This window comes from Xiphias gladius, chromosome 22 (assembly GCF_016859285.1).
Source record: "Xiphias gladius isolate SHS-SW01 ecotype Sanya breed wild chromosome 22, ASM1685928v1, whole genome shotgun sequence".
Lineage (NCBI taxonomy): Eukaryota > Metazoa > Chordata > Actinopteri > Istiophoriformes > Xiphiidae > Xiphias > Xiphias gladius.
Genome location: NC_053421.1, coordinates 18,223,877 through 18,242,707, shown reverse-complemented (window position 1 = coordinate 18,242,707; position 18,831 = coordinate 18,223,877). Strand labels below are relative to the sequence as shown.

Genomic DNA, 18,831 nt, shown 5'->3' with positions numbered 1-18,831 from the left:
TCATCTTCTTGTATAAATACCAATTTTAATGTGAGGACAGTAACTGCAAGACATGAAATACAAAGGTCCAAAAGGAGACACACAGGGAAACCCGGAGAATGCAAACCTTTAGATCAATGTTTGGTCTATTTGATATAATAATCTCACCAGTGTCCATATAGTGAAAATTAAGATGTTTACATTTTTATGTTTCTGAGCACTTTAAAGGACATCTCTTCCATGTTGGCCTCAGAGTTGAAAGTTCATTCTTTACGTTTGAAACAGCAGTTGACAGGACAGTCTCACCACAAGGTGCAGTTAGTAGCTATTGTTGATATGTTGATTTGTGAGCTACTGATTCTAAGGTCAACGAAGAACTTAAAATTTCAACCCACTGGTTAAGACTACAATATTGTTTTATTTCTATTATAATGCATCTGCATTTCCAGTCAATGTGCCAAAAATGGTAATCTAGTAGACGAGAGGATATTTACGCAAACACACACGCTGTATTGTACTTTCTTACCGTATTCAGCGATCTTTAGGGGTTAGTAATTTTTTTTTAGTGGACTGCACATTTCATTATACTGTCTGGTTCAGAAATTTAATTCCTTCTGAGGCCACATAACCCAAAAATGTATTCATACACATGATTTAGTTAAAATCTTTGTCCAAATTGCACCTGTGTAATGCAAAACAAATTTCTAGAATTAGTAATTTCCAAGAGTGAGACAGTAAAACTGCCTCAGTGAAGACGTAAGGGCCCAAAGGAACACAACATTCCCAATCATTAAACTTTTTTAGTTTTTTTATCTCCTTTGTTAGCTGGTATACTGTGATTGATTGGAATAGGGACCAACTATGTTTTAACCTGTTGGTAGTAGTTTGAACAATTGCTACTAGATATCATAAGAATATTGCGGAAGAAAGCAACATTCCTTGATATCACACGAACACTTCTGACTGTATTCTATGAATGAAAAGAAACACTGGTGTGACAAAAGACAAAGGTACAGTAGATTTGCTCCAGACAAACTTATCAAGTTACATTTATTCAAAACCATATATATCTATTAACTGTACATAGTATACGTATATATTTTCATTGTTTTAGTATTAATTACAATTTCATTACAGACAGTCCACTACAGATATCTTAATGGCATTATCGACTGAGGGGTCAATCAAATTGGTCTATAACACCATGATCCGAGCTATGGCCATAGATGACAAAGTGTTTAGGAAAGTAAACTGTGACAACTAGTCTCTTAAACATCAAGAGTAAACATTTTGGCAAAACTCCATTTAAAGTGTATATAGTTTTGTCCATTTGGTAATGTTATAAGCCTAGACTCAAAATGTTGTACTCACATTCTGTCGCTGTGTAACCATAGTGTAATTGCGGTAGACTAGCTGCATTGTGCATTTAAAGGGAAAAAAAAGAAGAAAAAATAACAGCCTGGTGAGCAAAGAGTTTTACTCAATTTTTCTGCAGTCAGGTTTGAACAATTCATGATCAACAGCCAGAATTTACAGGCTTATTATACAAAGGCATTGATTTATCCAGGCACAACCAAGACATACAGTATGTTGATGATGATCCAAGCAGTCGGCACGTTTTCTTACTGCCTGAGACGCTGCACTTGCTAATGATTTATCCTTTGTCCAGACCAAGTACATCAACAGGTTTTATCATAGCAGAATTAATTCCTAAAACATGACAATTCCCAGTAGGGCCCCATGGTCTGCTATTTTATTTCACTTAGGGGGACATCGTAATTTGGATGTACTTATGTTCTCAAGATATTTTAAATTTAAAATCAAACCTATCACTTACATAAACAGACTGGCTCTGCTGCTGGCTAATTTCTCACAGTGCAAATTGTTTTTCTTCCATCTGATTTATCTATTGTTCAAAAGTCTGATCCACCAAAACAGCGCTGCTGGAGTTTAGTGCTGATCCTAGTTTGTCTCTGCAGCAGGATTTTAGTTTCTAAATGATTTTGTAATCAGTCAGTCCTACCTTGCAAAAGCTACAAGGGTTAAAATTGAGCAATTCAATCAATTTCAGGCTAGGAATGTAACGTGATCCATTTATTATGGTATCTGGACTAGGGTATTAATACTAGTGCATCCATTTAATAGAACAAAACATTGTATATGACACTGCATTACTCTTTAGATCTATCTAAAAAGTAACTGTGCATTCTAGTGTTGTGATTTTCTGTGCCACTCAAACGCCAGTTATTGTGCTAAAAAACTGCACTACTTACAACTTAAGAGGCATGTAATGTCCTCTAATTAGACTTCCAAAGATGACTACTCAGAGACAGTGATATATTGTCAACATAAAATAGTGCGGAGGGCTAATGGTTCTAATTCTGAAAGATTTCTTGAAAATGAACAGTCTAAAACCACTGACAAAGAAGCTTGTTTTGTTAAGACATTTTTATGTTCAATTTTTTATGTTGCAAAGTTTGATATCACTGACATCATCATCGTGCATCCACTGGCTAAGAAAAAGAGGCAGATTATGTAAAAATGTCAGTAATGGTCACTGTTCAACAGTTCCACTGCTTCTATTCATGTAATGACCCTGAAAAGGTGGATCTTGCTGCTCTGAATCGACTCACTTGCATGAACAAAATGGTCATTAAAGTGTACTTTTATCCACATTTTCTCCACTGACTCTTAGAACAGTGGAAAGCAGCGTGCTCAAACATAAGAGTAGATAGATTCTACCAGTATGTCTAAGAATACAAGCATAGCTTTGCTTTTATGTAGAGGACGGACACTCTGATAGGTGGACAGAGATGAGGAAGATTTAGGTTTCTTATATAAGTAAGAAAGGGCAAAGGTACAACTGTACTGTCCAGTGTCAAATAAGGCATTCCCTTCAGGGACAGAAGTTTTTGTACTCAAACATTTTGACATTGGAGTGGGGTTGAAGATGGAGGGTTGGGGACAATTTTTGTGGGGCGCTGGACCAAGTGAATCTCATGTATTTTTATAGTTTTTCATGTTTACAAACAACTTCCTCTGAATTTAATCTGGTTCCTCTCTATCTCACTGTAAGGCAAAAATCAGGTAGTGCTTCTCTGCATGCATACTACTATGTATACATCCAACACATGCACTATCTGCACAAAAAATCCCATAAACATTCGATTGTTCTTCCCTCTTATTATCCCAGTCTGTGCAGTTTTCATGCTTCTCAGAGTACGCTGAGCGTAATCCAACAGCTGTGCAATGAGGCGCATTTTTCATCCATTTTCAAATTCGCTATTAATCCCTGCAGTCATGCTCCAATGATGCGTGGCTCGGCGGGTTATCCCTTTCATTAAACCCCAGAAAGGCAGTTTCTGCAATCTAGGCTATTTTAAGTCTCTAAGATACCCCCCCCCCCAGAATATAGTTGGCTACAGAAATTACATAATTCAGTAGAGTGCTGTATCTGTCAGCTAAACCAATCCCTGATTAGAATCTGGTAATTCTCACTCCAGAGTCGCCAACAATGAGACGGGCCATGGAAGGGTGAACCTGTGAAATATTGAGAGATCAGAGAAAAAAAATTATTACCGATAATAAATCTAACAGTAACTAATTAACCAACACCACAGAACTGTACTGTAGAGACATACAGTAGATGTGCTAAAGATACAACACACCTCCTTAACAGCTGGGAAAAGCTTCATGTGTCATTTTCAACCATGTTAATGATTACTAATCAATAAATCCCTAAAAGTTTCTAAAATACAAAATACCTGCTTTACTGCAAATTTTTAATCATCATAAGACCAAACAAAATTCAAATCATTTAACATAATACTGCACTATATACAGCCTTTTCTGTAGGAAATAATCTGGATGCTACACGTGGGGGCTCCCTGCATATCATATATCCTGTTATACAGCAGCAGGATATATGGTAAGATGACCCATATATTCATCCTTGTGCTTACTTGTTCAGTTAACAGTGACCGATTTTGATTGACTGCAATCAAAATACTATTACTGGCCCCAGCCCTACAAAGCATATTACACAAGCATGTCCTTTATGTATGGGTGGATCTAGATAAATCAAAACCCTTAACTTAAGCAAACAAAGTGCCACACGCCATCCAATCAAGTATAGTTACTGCTGATTACCCCACTTCAGTACCAATCACCATTTTTCCCTCTTTCTGACCTGCGCTTGAAGTGGCCCATAGGGTACCAGTTCTCCATCCACAGTGAGGGTTCCTCGAGAGGACAGAGGCTGCAGCCTGAAAGCCCTGCAGGTAATATGGCTCACATATGGCGAGCTGACGGAGTGGTGGGTTCCTCTTTCCATGGCAAAGAACAATCTCAGTAGAGTGGCTCTGGAGATCCCTGCCCGCACAAAAGTCAGGTGGATCAGCCCATCATCAAACCTGGCCTGGGGTGCAGCATGGAGGTCAGCCCCAAGGTGGGTCTGATAAAGGGCCAGGACCAGGACAAAGTCCCCTTCAATGGTGACCCAGTCTCTGGTGGGAAGGGGTTGGTCAAGGGAGGGTAACAAGTCATCCCTTGGGAGATTTAAAGGCAGTGAGACGAAAGGACGGTTCTTAAGGGCTCCTGATGGCTCGGAAATGTCAAAGTTAAAAGATGAGGACGGTGTGCGTAGACAGGGTGAGGGCGAAGTGGAGTTTGGGGTGTTAGGACGCGGGGCGAGGTAGGATGAGGAGTGTGGGGAGGCACAAGATGGGGAAGAGGGTGGTGTGGGAGAAAGAGACAGAGAGAGCGAGGGGAGTTTAGGGGGGAGGGAGTTTGAGTGGGAGTGCTGGAGGAGGGAAAGTGGCCTCGGCCTGGAGGCGTTCTGGTTTTGGTCCAGGGTCTTGGGCTTGTAAGAGAAGGGAGAGTGACGAAAGGGAGAGGAGATGGTGAGAGCTCGCTCACGAGCAACTTCCAGTGGGTAGGGTTCTTTCTGGTAGTAGGTTCCATTCAGATCTATGTCCTCTACTCCATATGAAAGGCCAGAATCTGCTTCTTTCTCCTGACTGAGAGGCTGGTTGAAGAGAGTGTTGGCTATCTGGCTTGAAGGGGCTGAATTCTTTCTTAGTGCCTTTCTGGCATTCTGAAGGCCTTCTTGGTAAGTGAAACAATCCTCTGGCTCTTCATCTGCCTCTCGCCCCATGTCTACCCCATAGCTCTCTCCCAGCTCTTTTGCATGCAACACTCCCTCCCCCTCTACAGAACAGCCACTGCCTTCCCCATCCTTCCCCCTCTCCTCCTCCTCCATCACACTGGAGTCTGGGTCTACTCTTCCCTCATCTTCCCTTTCATCCTTGATCTCTGCCAACCTTTCTTCCCTTCCCATACTGCAGTCGTCCCTTTCATTAGATTCTGAACTCGTCCCCGACCTCTCCGAACATGTCCCTGACCTCTCCTCTTCTGCTTCCATCTCCACCTCCCCCTCCCTCTCTCTGTCCTCCGCCAAACTGCTGGCCCTCACTACACCACTTCCTCCTCCCCTGGCCCTCTCTCTTCTCCTATCCCTTTCTCTCTGCCTCTCCTCTTTTTCCCTCTCTCCCTCACCCTTGCGCAGGCTCCTCTGTTCGCTGATGCCCATGTCAGAGCAGGTGCGATGGATGGGCGTCCGGCAGAAGCCCTCAAGGCCTTCTGTGATACTACGGGAGAGAGGTCTCCTTGGCGGAGGAGTTGTGGCATCTGGTGATGTGTTGAGAATAGAGGGCGGCAGGTAGGAAAGACGACCCTTATAGGATCGAAGAGAAGCTATGCGCACCAGGGTGCCAAGGGTGAAGCGGGCTGAGCCCAGGCCGCGATACCTGTAATACGGAAAGATTTCATGTAAAGGTATTTGTATAGCTTTTGTTAGGAAACTGAGTATATCACATAATTATAATGGAATAAACAGGAGAACTAGAGTTATGCTTAGATGAACAAAGCCAACAGTGGATGTTCTTGGAGTGTAAGGAATCACACACCCACCTCTCACTCTCTATGTCCACATCAGACACAAAGCCCCAGGCAACAGAAAGGAAAGAAAACAGTCTCCTGGGTGCTGCAGTACGACTGTTGTTGGAGGGAGCAGGGCTTGTTGTCACAGAAACCAGGTCCATGGGTCGGACACCGCCTCGACAGAGCAAAAAGCAGCAGTTCAAAAGGAGGGGCTCCCGAAGGCACATGTCATACCTGAGAAAGAGAGAAAACAGACCATACCTCTTGTCAGTAAAGATAAAGACAGAACTGTACAAACATCAGGGTCCTTCTACTCGAGAGAAACAATATATCTCGGTCAAGATAACCAAGTAATGACAAAAACATCATTGTGCACTTTTGTTTAAAGAAATGACATAACAACTTGTGAGTTTGGAACTAGGTTGATCTGATTTTGTGTAATCAAAAACGAATAAATCCACGTACCCATAACCTTTGAATCTCTAACTAAGCTAGTCTGTTTTAAGAGAAGGGGGATTTTGTCGGAGATAAAGTGTTTAGTGGTGTGCAATACCTTTTAACTTGACAGCACAGATTATTAACAAAGAGAATTGAAGATAAAAACATCACATCGGAGTTTTTATTATGAAAATGCAGAGAGATTTATGAGAACTATCCTTAATTAGTACTTCCTGCTTTGTCTAGATCCACACTTTTGACTTGGGCTGTAAAAGATTGTTCAACTGAAAAAGACACACAATTCTCACCTTTACACACATGAATGAGATACATGCTTACCCTGCATTGTGGTTGATGGACCCAGCCAGTGCATTCCCGGAGCCACAGGGAAGAATTCCGACAGGTGTTTTTATTGCTTGTTCCCAGTCAGGACGCTCCATCAACCCATTAATGACCTACACGAAAACAACACAGAAAATTATATTGGTGGACATCATTTAAGATGTATGTGAATGTGGTATAAAAACACACAATATATTCACTGTTTTATAATTTCCCCATTGAACATATCCCTTAACCACCATGCTTAGCCCTCCAACAAAAGTATTACACACCTCATGCAGCAGGCCATCGCCAGAAACAATAATGATGCCATCCCACTCTGGGAGTGATATCTCTCTGATAAGCTCCCTCGCATGGTTCTGGCGCTCTGAGACAGATTACGAAAAATCCAATGAGGATGACCGCCAGTTACATAAGTATCTTCTATGTAAATAGAGTATCTGCCTCATGAGGCTGCCTTTGGCTTTGATGTGTTACCTGTCTGTATAAGGTTGTAACTGATGTTGGCCTCTCTGATCATTGGCAGGATGTGGGTCTGACACCACTGCATTGCCTGGCCTCTCCCACTAAAGGGATTGACCAATAACAGTAGTCGCCTAGGACGAGGTAGCAGACTTCTTGAAAATTCTGTATGAAAAAAGAAGGGAGAGCAAGAATAAGTTAAAACTCACAGTTTTTCTCCAGAACAAAGAAACGAACTAGAGGTTCACTGCATTTTCAAAGCCAGCCAACTGGGACGTCAGCTAAGCTGTCATTGCACAGTGTTGCCCAACCCTGGACTTTGAGTGCGTTCAACCATTTGAGCCTCTTTTATTTCAGCTCATAGGATCTACTTCATACTGCACAGTGCTGTTGCTCGAGAGAACATCTACTAATCATTTTAATTCAGATACATAGTAAAGGACACATGAAGCATTCAGAATAGAGGAATTAAATAAAAAGAGGTGGCGAAAACAAAACAGCTGTGTGCAGAGGGAAATCTTTATTATCTATCCAACCGATGTGCAGAAGCAATAAAACAAGACACTCTACTCCTCTTTTCTACTCTCTAATCAGCCCAGGTGTGGAGCTTGGAATAAATAAATAGCATCTGTAGTTAGCCCTAATAATAAGTCTAAGATTTGGTGTGGTGTAGGTGGATGCCAATGGTGCAGGGAAGGAGATGACATGACTGCAATCTCAGATAATCCTGGATTATGCAAAAAACTGCACTAAAGCAAATCAACAGAAAACCCAACTAGCCACAGCGATAACATCAAGAAGCATAAAAATTCAAAGAATCAAGACAGCAAACGATCCAGAAATGGAGCAATTAGGTAAGAGAACTGAAACAGAGAAATGAGAAAGAATGAAGGCGACGTGAGCAAAGTGAGTGGAAGAGAAACGAGGGGTAAAACAGAGGCAGGAGCAGACAAGAGACAAACAGAGGATTGGGAAAAATTAAAAATGACTGACAGCTTATCACTGATGGGGAAGAAAACAGTGATGTGATAGGATGACTGAGACTGAGGAAAACACATGATAGATAGGTTAAAAAAGAATTAAGAATTAAGGTTTAAAGGAAGGAGACAGGAGACAGGAAAATATGGGAGATGCTGGTTAAGTGGATGACGCATAGACGAGAAAAAAGCCCCCCCCCCCGTCCCCCTCCCCACACACACACACACACACACACAAATACACGAAGTGCAAGTAAACACAGAGAGGGGCCTTTCTATCTGATTTTTGAGGATTGGGGATACAGTGCTTGGGAAGGGGTGGCAAGCTGCAGAGGTCCTGCCCTCTCTGCCTCTACATTCAACAATGAATGATACAGACCGTGTGTGCAGGACAGATAAGGGCAAAGAAAGAAAGATGAAAGGTATTAGATAAATAAACTCAAGAAAAAGATGTTGTTGTGAAACAAACCAAAAAATCCAAAACCACTACTACAAAAACTCTGCATAATAAATCTCAGCTTCTTATGGTGTATTAGTGTTAATCCCCCTTTGTTTTTTTGCGAGATAAACCCTAAAATGCTCAACTACTCTTGGTGCCATTTGTGCCCTATGTGACAAAATGTGTGTACTTTACATACAGAGGGGTCTTCGGTCACTGTGACATTATGCTATACTTAGCAAGCATTTACAAAGGAGGCATAAATCAAGGTAGCGTAGGCAACATTGTGTGGTTTCTTGCAGTACACAACAGGAATTCAAGTCTTGACTCAGAGACAAACATTAGGGTCAGCCAAAGTAAATGCTATAAACACTGTTATCAAGGGTAAATTATCAGTGCTGCACTTTTAACACAGCCATTCACTAAAACTCAACAAAGAGCAAGGTTCCTTACTAAAAACCGAGCAAATTCTGGGGTTTAGGGTAGTTGCAAATTTGGCAAAAATAATTAATGGCAACATGTTCACTATGGCTGCAACACCTAGTCGAATAATTGACTAGTCGATTAAACGAAGATTAATCAAGAACTATTTTGATCACTGAATAATCGTTTCAGTAATTTTACAGAAAATACCAAATGGATTTGAGCTTTCATTGTTTTATGTTGATATATCAACAATATATAATATCATCAATATAACAAGACATTTGATTACATCAGCTTGGGCTCTTGTGATGGGCAATTTTAACCATTTTCTGATGCGCTGTACACCAGAAAAAAAAATTGGGTGAGAAAATTATCAGTAAATGAATCTATTCTTAAAATAATCCTTAGTTGCAGACTTGGTATTCAAACCCCTTCAAAATCTATGTTAAAAAGAAATAAGTCTCTGCATGTTGATTCTCATGACATACTGACAAATTCAGAAACTGGTAGTTGCCTGAAATATTAACAAATGCATTAAATCTAAAAAAAAAAAAGTCTACTGTGAGGTAGAATACACAAAATGTGTAGTTAATTGGGCTACTAAAATAACCAGAATGGTCCTGTAATAAGAAAAAACCATGACACATCACTCATATTGGAGAAGCAGGCCTCTAGTGACATACATACTCACCAGTGTCAGCAGTGACGATCACATCTCTGAGTAGACACTGCACAGCTGCCGACCACCTCTCAGCTTCAGGCCTGCTTTCTGCCATGTAGGCCCTCACCTGCCTGCGTCGGGACACCCCTTTCCGTCGTTTCCCTGGCGGGTACCAGTACAGTACCAGGAGAGGAGGTGCAGGGGCACGAGGGCAGCTGCACCCCACTAGCTCTGATAAAGGCAGCAGGAGACGGGCTTCCTTCCCCGCCCGTGGAGACAGGCGCTGGATATGTATGTGGGTGTGGGTAAGGGTCAAGGCATAGTTGGAGGCCGGAGCCGGAGTAGGGGAGGCAGCAGGGGAGAGTCCGCCTGGACCACCAGGGCTGTTGGGGCAGCTGTTATTGTTGCTGTTACTGCCTGATCCCCAGTTTGCAAACTGGCCATGAAGGAGGGCTTCTGCTGGAGAAGGTGAAGAGGGTTCTGGGGATCTCATCCTCACTGCTGAAGTGGACAAGGTTTATCAGGAAAAATTATGCCTAACAAGTTTTATGGTAGTATTTTCTACAGTTAGAGGTGTGAAGAGTGGAATTTGGCAGCTCAGAAAATGCAGGGAAAATCAAAGTGTATTTGAATGTCAGTCTGAGAGCTTTATATCTGAAATCTCCTCAAAATCATTCTTCCTCTTCAGTGCTTGAATTCAAGAAACAATATCACAAAAAAAATCTACTCTGAGTTACTGTTCCTGTCTGTCTATTTCAGAAGTATGTCTTCATTTAAAAGAAAAATAACTTCTTCCAGTTCAAAGGTTCCTCTGTACAGCGTATTTATCCAGTGAAGATGGGAACTGCAAAAGACCAGTCTTTGTCACAGTTAGGAAGCTCCCATCACAGTTTGAACTGAAGAGCCGTCAGCTTCCACAGTTTACTGCCAGTTGAAAAGTGGACAGGCAATACTTCAACATATTCAAAAACAACAGGGCTTAAAAATGTAATTTTCCACAACAAGATCAGTCATTTAAACAAAAGTGTTCTTCACAAAGGTTGCATAAGTAAAAAAATAGGTTTACATTACAACTTAAAGCCACCTATTGTGATAACAATATAAGGCAGCTGAGCAGCTACTCAACATTAAAAATAAATCTTTAAATAATTACACAGATGAAGAAAACTCTTAGTTGCATTGAAATACTGATACATTAAGTATTAATAAGACAAACACGAACACACGTTATGTAGAAAACGAGGCTACAACAATCAAATTAAATTAACACACAAGTAAAGAATTCTGCAAAATATGTTGCTTGGTAAGTGCTGGCCGAAATTTAATTAACGCCATAAAGATATGATAATTTAGGCTTTTTCAAGACCTGTGATACCTCTATTGCTATATTTAATCTCAGTGATATATAGGAGGCAGACAAGAAGAGGCCATCCATCTAGACAGTAGTGTGATACGTTAAAGTTTGATCCAAGCAAATACTCCTGCATTGCTTCATTATCTGTTCTCCACAAGAAGAGGGTGAACACAAGGTAAAACAGGTGGAGACTAGACAATGAAAAAACAAAAACAGAAACAATACAAGAGACAAACAAGAAGATAGTTCCAGGTGGGCCCTTGGTTTATGTCATGGTAATGTCCTTGACTCAAGTCTCACGTTCCCTCCCAAAGACCTCTGTTCCTGTATGAGGACAAAGGGGGACAACAGTCACTTGTAAAAGTGGAAAAACAAAAAAACAAAAACAAAACAATAGCAGATCTTTAATGTAACGTAATCCATCCACCTACAGGTATTTTCAGAGCAGATGGTTAAGAGATTGACATTAAAGAAGGAAGCACACTAAACGTTATAATCTGAATAATTTTTGCTTCTAATTACCTTAGATTTAAAAAAGGGGAATATTCCTGTATTAGATTTTCACAATAAGGATAGAACAAGCACAGAGAAGAACTGCCACGATAAGAGGAAGAGATACCAGTTACAGGGTGAAGCAACACAAGATCCATCATGCCCCTTGACCTTAGGTGGGTCTTTGCTGAATCACATAATGACTCAGAGTCACACATCCTCAACTGCCTTGCTGAGACACGTTATTTTGGATGAAAGGTTGCATGAGAATGACCACAACGGGTTGGGGTTTTTTTTTCATTTTCATATTCAGGACTTTTGTCTAACAGGGTTAGGGGACACAGTGTCTCTTTCACAATTTGAATCTAGGATTGAGATTTCGCAAATTGCTGACCTAAATGGTACTGGATTTGAGAGGTTTTGCAATGTGCATTAGCATGTAATATTCTTACTTACCCATATTCTTCCCCAATAAGGAAATATGTTTATAATGAGCCTGACAAAATGTAATTATCATTATAAACAGAAACAAAGTGTCTTTTAAAACAAGTTTGGGATTCATTTCACAAACAACTCTACATAATTTGGAAAATCACTTAGACTGGTTACATTATTTCTGAAAAGGTTTGCCTGTATGTAATATAAATTACAATAAAGTGGGATTTATTATTATGATATAATTTTAATGTATGCAGATGTGAGGTTACAGTCATGTTAAAGCTCCAAGTCAGCAGGATCCAGTTCATTAGACTTCAGTGCGACAAAGTACAATTACTGGACTGGACTATCACCGTGGGACTTCGGTATGCCCTAAATTAATAAACTGGTCACATCTCGCTTTAAAGTTTTATAACAACCAGGAAACATTATGCAAGCTGTGGTGCAGACAAAATCAATACTTGGCTGATCTCCTGTCCTGATAAAACACAAAAAAAGGACCAAACTGATGCCCATTGTTGCACCTTACGTCTTTGAAATGCAGGGCGGGGACACCCAGAAATAATAATATCACCAGGCTAATTTTGTCTCCCACACAATAAGGCTGCTGTTGACTGACTTCGGGGTATTTTGGGCAAGTTTATGTTGGTTTATACTTTGAACTTAAGTGGAGGGTTACACACTTAATAGTAGAGTTAAAAGCTCGTCTAATAATCCTGACCATCCAAAGTAAAAGCTTTAGCAGCTGAACTTTAACCAAACGTTAGTAAGCAGGTTGACAGGCTGTGAGCCAGCTAACTTACTTAGCTGTACTTTAACAGTTACAGCACAGCCCAACTTGGGGGGGGGGGGGTCCATAAACGTTGCAGCTCTTAGAGTTATTATCAAGAAGCAGAAAGAGTAACATTGTAGGGAAATAACCCTAGTTAACGCTGAATCCAGATGATAGCAAACGCTAGCTAATGTTATGAATACTGTAAAGGGCTGCCTGACACAGCGGTGGCAGTTAGCAGGGGCTAGCAGTATGCTAGTTAACGTGTAGTTAACAAGTTCAAGCCAACTTACTAAACTTTAATAAGATTATCCCCTTGAAAAACACCTGACATCACCATGGGTACACTGAAAAGCCCCCGTTTGACATTTTCATGTCTCATTTGTTTGGTTTAATGTGGTACCCAAGTTAGCGCAGATAACGTTACATGGCAACGTTAGCTAACGGGCGATATGATCTGCTTCTATCAAGCCGAATAACGAAAAACATAACTTTTTAAGGACTACAATTATGCCAGTGCTTGGTTAGAAAGAGCCAAGTTGATTACAATACAACAAAGCAAAAAAAAAAAAGTCCACAATTACCTCATCTTGTCCCCTCCTCTCACGACGACAGATAGTCGCTTGCTGTGAAAACTGTGGCTCGGTGCAGGAAGTGCCTCGAGACGCAGGAGCAGCAGCTTTGAGCGGCGGAGAGGAAATCCAATGGCGATAAGGAAAACACTGCAACACCCACCGACATTCTCCAATCATTGACAGACCACCACTTCCTGGCCCAGTCATGTTTTTTCCAGGCCAACTCGTATCAATTTTGATCAAAAGATTTGTGAGGTCACTTTTACGGGGGGGGGGGGCTGTAAAGTAAGATGTTTTAGCTATGCCCCATTACTCTCCTGTGATGTTAACCAGCCATGTGATCCTCTGCTTAAAATAGGTTACCCCATGTGCTTACTAGGGTGCATAAGCTGTCCAATAAAACACAAAAGACATCTCATTTTGTAAAGCCAATCTTTTATTTGTATCAGATTGCATGGAAAACAAAAAGACAGACTAGTTCTTGTAGCCACGGCTGGCTCTGCGACCACGAGCTCTCTCGAACTTCCTGCCCTTGGAGCGGACGTAGGGCCTGGAGGAGAGAAAGAGCAGTTTAAGTAAAAGATGACAGCACAACAAACCCAAAATTCATGTAATTACCATGCAGCTAATGTATATACTTGGAGTTTAGCTTTATTCATGTTCTTTCCACCAGTGCTGCCCTACAAATGACCACAAAGTCGACCTAACCCTCTATCACTAAAGTGATTTGAGGGTCACAATTAAAATCACTAAAATTTTCCCTTATACCTGAGTGCTACCTAATCATTTAGAGTTGAAGTGTTCTGCACATATTGGCTGTGGCTCAGTGCTATGCTGCCATACACTACAGGATTTCTTGCTAAAAATTAAACAGCAACAACTCTTTCTAATAAATGTCAAACTCCACAACTTATGAATAGGTTGAGTTTGTACGGTAGAAGTATTTGAATAAAAACTTTCATACCACGGTATTTATAATCACCGTGTGTAATCTTAACTGCCATATACAGAAAAAGGTGTGGCTGTTGAGTTTATAATTAGTAGTGAGTGAAAGTAGCATATACATCTAAACCTCTGAAAATGACAATCTAGTTAACTACATGACAAAAAGCACTCTAGGTTAAGAGCTAAATAACACTTTAGGTGTTTTTGGGTGAAGTGCCAGAATTGAACAGAGCACCTTGGCAAAAGATTTTCTCCAACAATGTTACCAGTTAACAGTTAGCTATTATTTTAGCTTTCCTTGAAAAGACCTTAGTGACATTTTATTGCCTGTGATCACAGGCAAGACCAGTAACTTCACTAATGGCAGCACTCCATCCAGGTGTACCATGGGTAGTGTCAAATTCACTGTTCATGTTGACCAGAATATAAGACGACGCTGTAACTAAAAGACAACCCCCCTCCTCGCACCCCAAAACTCCTGCTTATGCATGAAACATTTACTAAATCAACGTAAGTAGATATATTATATTTGACACTTTTTAAATGTATACATATTTAGGGAAAAAAAGTGCTTAGTAACTTTAGATATTAAAACTGATGGACAGGGTGTGTGTCAGAGACACAGCCAAGGAGGTGGACAGAGTGCGTTGAACTTGTAATGACATACATGTGCACATTGGACGTACTGTAAGACCACCACTTTTTAAGTAATTTCCGTAAGAAAGCCATCATCTTCTACTCCTGGCTATGTGGTAGCCAGGCATCAGACTGATCACAGTACTGGAGCAACAGAATCAACTGTTGAGACTGCCTTACTTAAACATTTTGTTATGTGTTTACCAACAGTACCAAAACAACTGCACACATACTTGGTGTGGCTGTGAGGGGTTCCAGGGGCTTTTCCAAAGTGCCTGTACACCTCCCTGCCTTTGCGGGGTCCTGTAGAAAAAACAAGTTACAGAGTATGAGATTTTTCAAATGCTATACAGCATCTCAAAAAAACATTACTGGCAGAAAATATTACTAGTTTGTAGACAATGTGAAAAATTTAAGGAGTTCATGACCAATCTACCACCTAGCACCACTTCTGTTATATTTGGCATCACGGAAGGATCCATATGAATGTGCAGACATAGTAATCATGACAAAACTGTAATGTGTGCACTTGCTCAATTTTTGAGTGTTTGTTGGCAAGAAAAACGGCTGACAATACAACTGATAAAATAACATGGTCTGACACAACACACACCAGATACACCTTTTTTTTTTTCTTTAAAGATCCAATAATAGGGGTGAATTAATTTTTGCTTTCGATGATACTATTAATTTTAAGAGATGAGACATCTTGGCATCTTGTGCTTAATAAATTCAAATGAATAGTGCTGAACGAAAAAAAAAATTAAAAAAGGTCCAAAAAACTTACAAATGATTTCAGAGAAATGTAAATATATCTGGTAACAGTAACACCAGAATACAAATGAAAACTTTCCTGATTCAAGCAGTGTTGTTATCTATGGTGTTACTACACACCAAGTTCCCTTGAAAATGCATAAATTTTCTTCAGTCAGTCCCACCAGAGAGCAGTTGCCTGGCAGCAGTGTTATAAGCTTCCTAAACGCGACTAAACATTCCAGTGTTAAATTAAGATGTGGACTAAAAGCAGTGCCTGTTGTCATACAACTTTCCATACTTGAAGACATCCATCCAAAGTGCCTAGCTGTACCATGAATGTGAACATTTAACATGGGTAGCCCTAATGGGACTCCTACCCGTTATGCTCAACTGACCATGCTATAGGACCAAATTTGTATTTAGTGGTTAATGGCCTTGCACCGGTAGGACAATGACTTAACTACTCATTAACTACTCCAAATGCATTGTTATACCTTCAAACTAAATCTACATGTTTAGTTACCTGACAGCAGCACAGTGCCCTGTCCTTTGGGAGAAGCCAAAGCCAGCTGGTCGAAGGTCATGACCTGACCACCTGCCTTCAGGATTCTGCGACGGGCACCATCAGTTACCCTCAGAGCGCAGATCTGTGGGACCACAAACAGGACATGAGGACTTTCTCAGAGATTTCCAACAACATTACAGTGTTGAGGAAGATCCCCCGCAGACTGAATGGTATATTTATCAGAAAAAAAAAAAAATTATAAAAAAGGAGGTATTACCTTGAGCTTGGGGATATCCTGAATCCTGACATCATCAGTGACTGTTCCCACAACAACAGCGATTCTGTTCTCACGGCCAGGCATCTTCATCTTACGGATCTGGGGAAGGGGAAGCAAAGTCAGAAATCCGACTGATAATGAGGCTCCTCACCATCAATTATAGAATATACAACTGCCCATTACAGATATTTCATTATTAAAGATTGGTGTTAAATACGCAATATGATGTGTTTGTGGATGGACATGGTGATTCCAATAACATTTAGTGTGATCCACAGTAATAAGTAGTGTCGACTTATTTATAAGTGGATTATAAATAAGGAGATAATCCAATACATTTTTCATAGATTTCCAGTGTCAGTGTTGAGAGGCAATAAAAGGAGCCAAATAGGAAAACCTCTTGACTATCAATTCGATCCAAATTAGTTAACTCAATCCCAAATTCATCCTAACACTCAGAACCACTAGAGAAAAGAACAGACTACATAGACACAATTTAGGGTGCACTTATACAACTTTTTCTCCCCCTATACCAAAGCTCAGGGTATCTGCCATATTAAACACCAATCATATAACAGTGCTCTTTTTTTGCACTGAAGTCATTAGATCATTTTTAATACACATGGCCAAGGATACTACACTAAAAACAAACTTCTCAGGCCACCAATACTGGATCAACAAAACGGATAACAAAAAACAAGTTCTACACATTAACAATCAAACAAACAAAAAAAGTGTCATCAATTGATGCTGACACTGACCAGCATGTCTACTTTTGTCAGTCTCAAAAGAGGATCATACACTACACACTACAACTGGCTCCAACAGCACCTATATCTAGTAAGAACAAACGGAGGATTAAATACAGGTGGACAGGGTGAGAGAAGTGAGACTGACCAGGCGAGAGATGGAGATGGGAGGCCTGTTGGTCCTGCTCATGAAGAGCCTCCTCAGGACGACCTTGTTGAAGGGAGCATTGGAGCGGCGGGCCAGGAACCTGTACAACTGTAAGAAACCAGCAGGATGGTTAGAAATATTACATGTGATCAAACTGATTAGTATTGTGCCAAGATGACAGAAATTATTACTACAACTACTGGTGGTGTTACTCTAGTGATTAAAGCATGATGTGTGAATGTGATTTACCTTGACCAAGAGCCTCAGATAGATATCCTGGCTCTTTGGCTCTTTCCTGTGTACCTTACGGTCCTTATTGTGCCTGATGTCAACTCCCTTGAAAAGTGAACAGAAGCACATAACACAATAAACAATAATTCACGAACAAGCAGCTCCTTTAAGCTCCAGCGTTTTGTGTAGCATGAGGAAATCTTACATCCAGGCAACATTGCAGGAGTCAATGTAAACTGTAGTCTAGTGCTGACAAAAAGAAAAGATCAATTTAAAGAACGAGAACAGTTTAACGTGTAGCATGGGCCGGTTTACACGTTGACACTCCGCTATAAACTGCTATCACAAACTGCACAGAAACAAGCCCACAGTTTACCGATAAGGCTGAGTTTAACATTTAGGAATACACGTAAACTTTCAGGAAATAGATATTATAGTGTAACATAATATCCAGCATTCTGACAACACTTCCAAAGCTTATTTCTGCTCAACCTCAAGGCGTGAAGTGGCCGCCTGTACTGCACCAATGTCGGCACCATAGAGGGTAAGCTAACATGAATTAAATGGTCAAATAACACGAAATCATGGCAGGGCTACAACGTAGATTATGTTTATAACCAGTGACAGTTGCCATTAAGAAGATAAGAAGCTTTAATTCAGAGGATGATCGTGGATACTCAGGCTATCATGCTTAAAAATTTCTATTAGCGACACCTACCATTTTGGACTCAGAGCGAAAAGGGAAAAGGAAGAGCCGACGTCTCGCGATAAACAGGGCTCTGAAATCTCGGGTCTCTGATTGGCTACTGAGCATGCGCTTCCTGCGGGCCAAAGTCAAAAGACCTGTGAGGATTTAGGATGGTGCCTCCAGTGGCGAAAAAAAGCGGGAGAGACGGCTATTACAGGTAATTGAATGGATTTTTTGGATTTATTTTAACATTTGTACTGTTTGGGTCCTTAAGTTATGAGCACACATCATCCATCCTATAATTATCTCAGCTAGGTTTTCATGTGTATTAATATAAATTAACCTAGGCTATAAAAAGCCGTTTATAAACTTTTTCTTTTTTCTTTAAGGAAGGCGAGCAGTACTTTTTGACCACTAAACATAAGAAAGCTGTTAAATCTGTAAATCAGTGCTTTTATTTTTTCATTTTATATTATTTTAATATTTATTTATCATTTTCTGTACTTTTTTGCTCTGTACTAACGGTGAGATTCCTAAAGTATCGATACTACCTATACGAAGTCTTGATTTCAGTATTGATACAAAAGAAATTTTAATCAAG

General features: G+C 40.4%; 2 protein-coding genes across 2 annotated transcripts; both read right to left on the bottom strand.

The window, feature by feature from the left end:
• Positions 1-1,009: 1,009 nt before the first annotated feature.
• Positions 1,010-13,386, bottom strand: sphk2 (sphingosine kinase 2). The gene is made up of 8 exons (XM_040116695.1): positions 13,305-13,386; positions 9,695-11,342; positions 7,177-7,326; positions 6,972-7,066; positions 6,697-6,812; positions 5,950-6,153; positions 4,169-5,786; positions 1,010-3,519 (listed from the first exon to the last, which is right to left on the bottom strand). Exons 2-8 carry the CDS (start codon positions 10,155-10,157, stop codon positions 3,457-3,459), a joined length of 2,709 nt encoding a protein of 902 aa, XP_039972629.1. The 5' UTR covers positions 10,158-11,342; positions 13,305-13,386; the 3' UTR covers positions 1,010-3,456.
• A 324-nt stretch (positions 13,387-13,710) lies between these two features.
• Positions 13,711-18,385, bottom strand: rpl18 (ribosomal protein L18). The gene is made up of 7 exons (XM_040116625.1): positions 18,261-18,385; positions 17,561-17,647; positions 17,312-17,419; positions 16,415-16,513; positions 16,156-16,279; positions 15,110-15,179; positions 13,711-13,845 (listed from the first exon to the last, which is right to left on the bottom strand). The coding sequence occupies exons 1-7, from the start codon at positions 18,354-18,356 to the stop codon at positions 13,770-13,772; spliced, it is 660 nt and encodes a 219-aa protein (XP_039972559.1). The 5' UTR covers positions 18,357-18,385; the 3' UTR covers positions 13,711-13,769.
• Between the last annotated feature and the right edge of the window lie 446 nt (positions 18,386-18,831).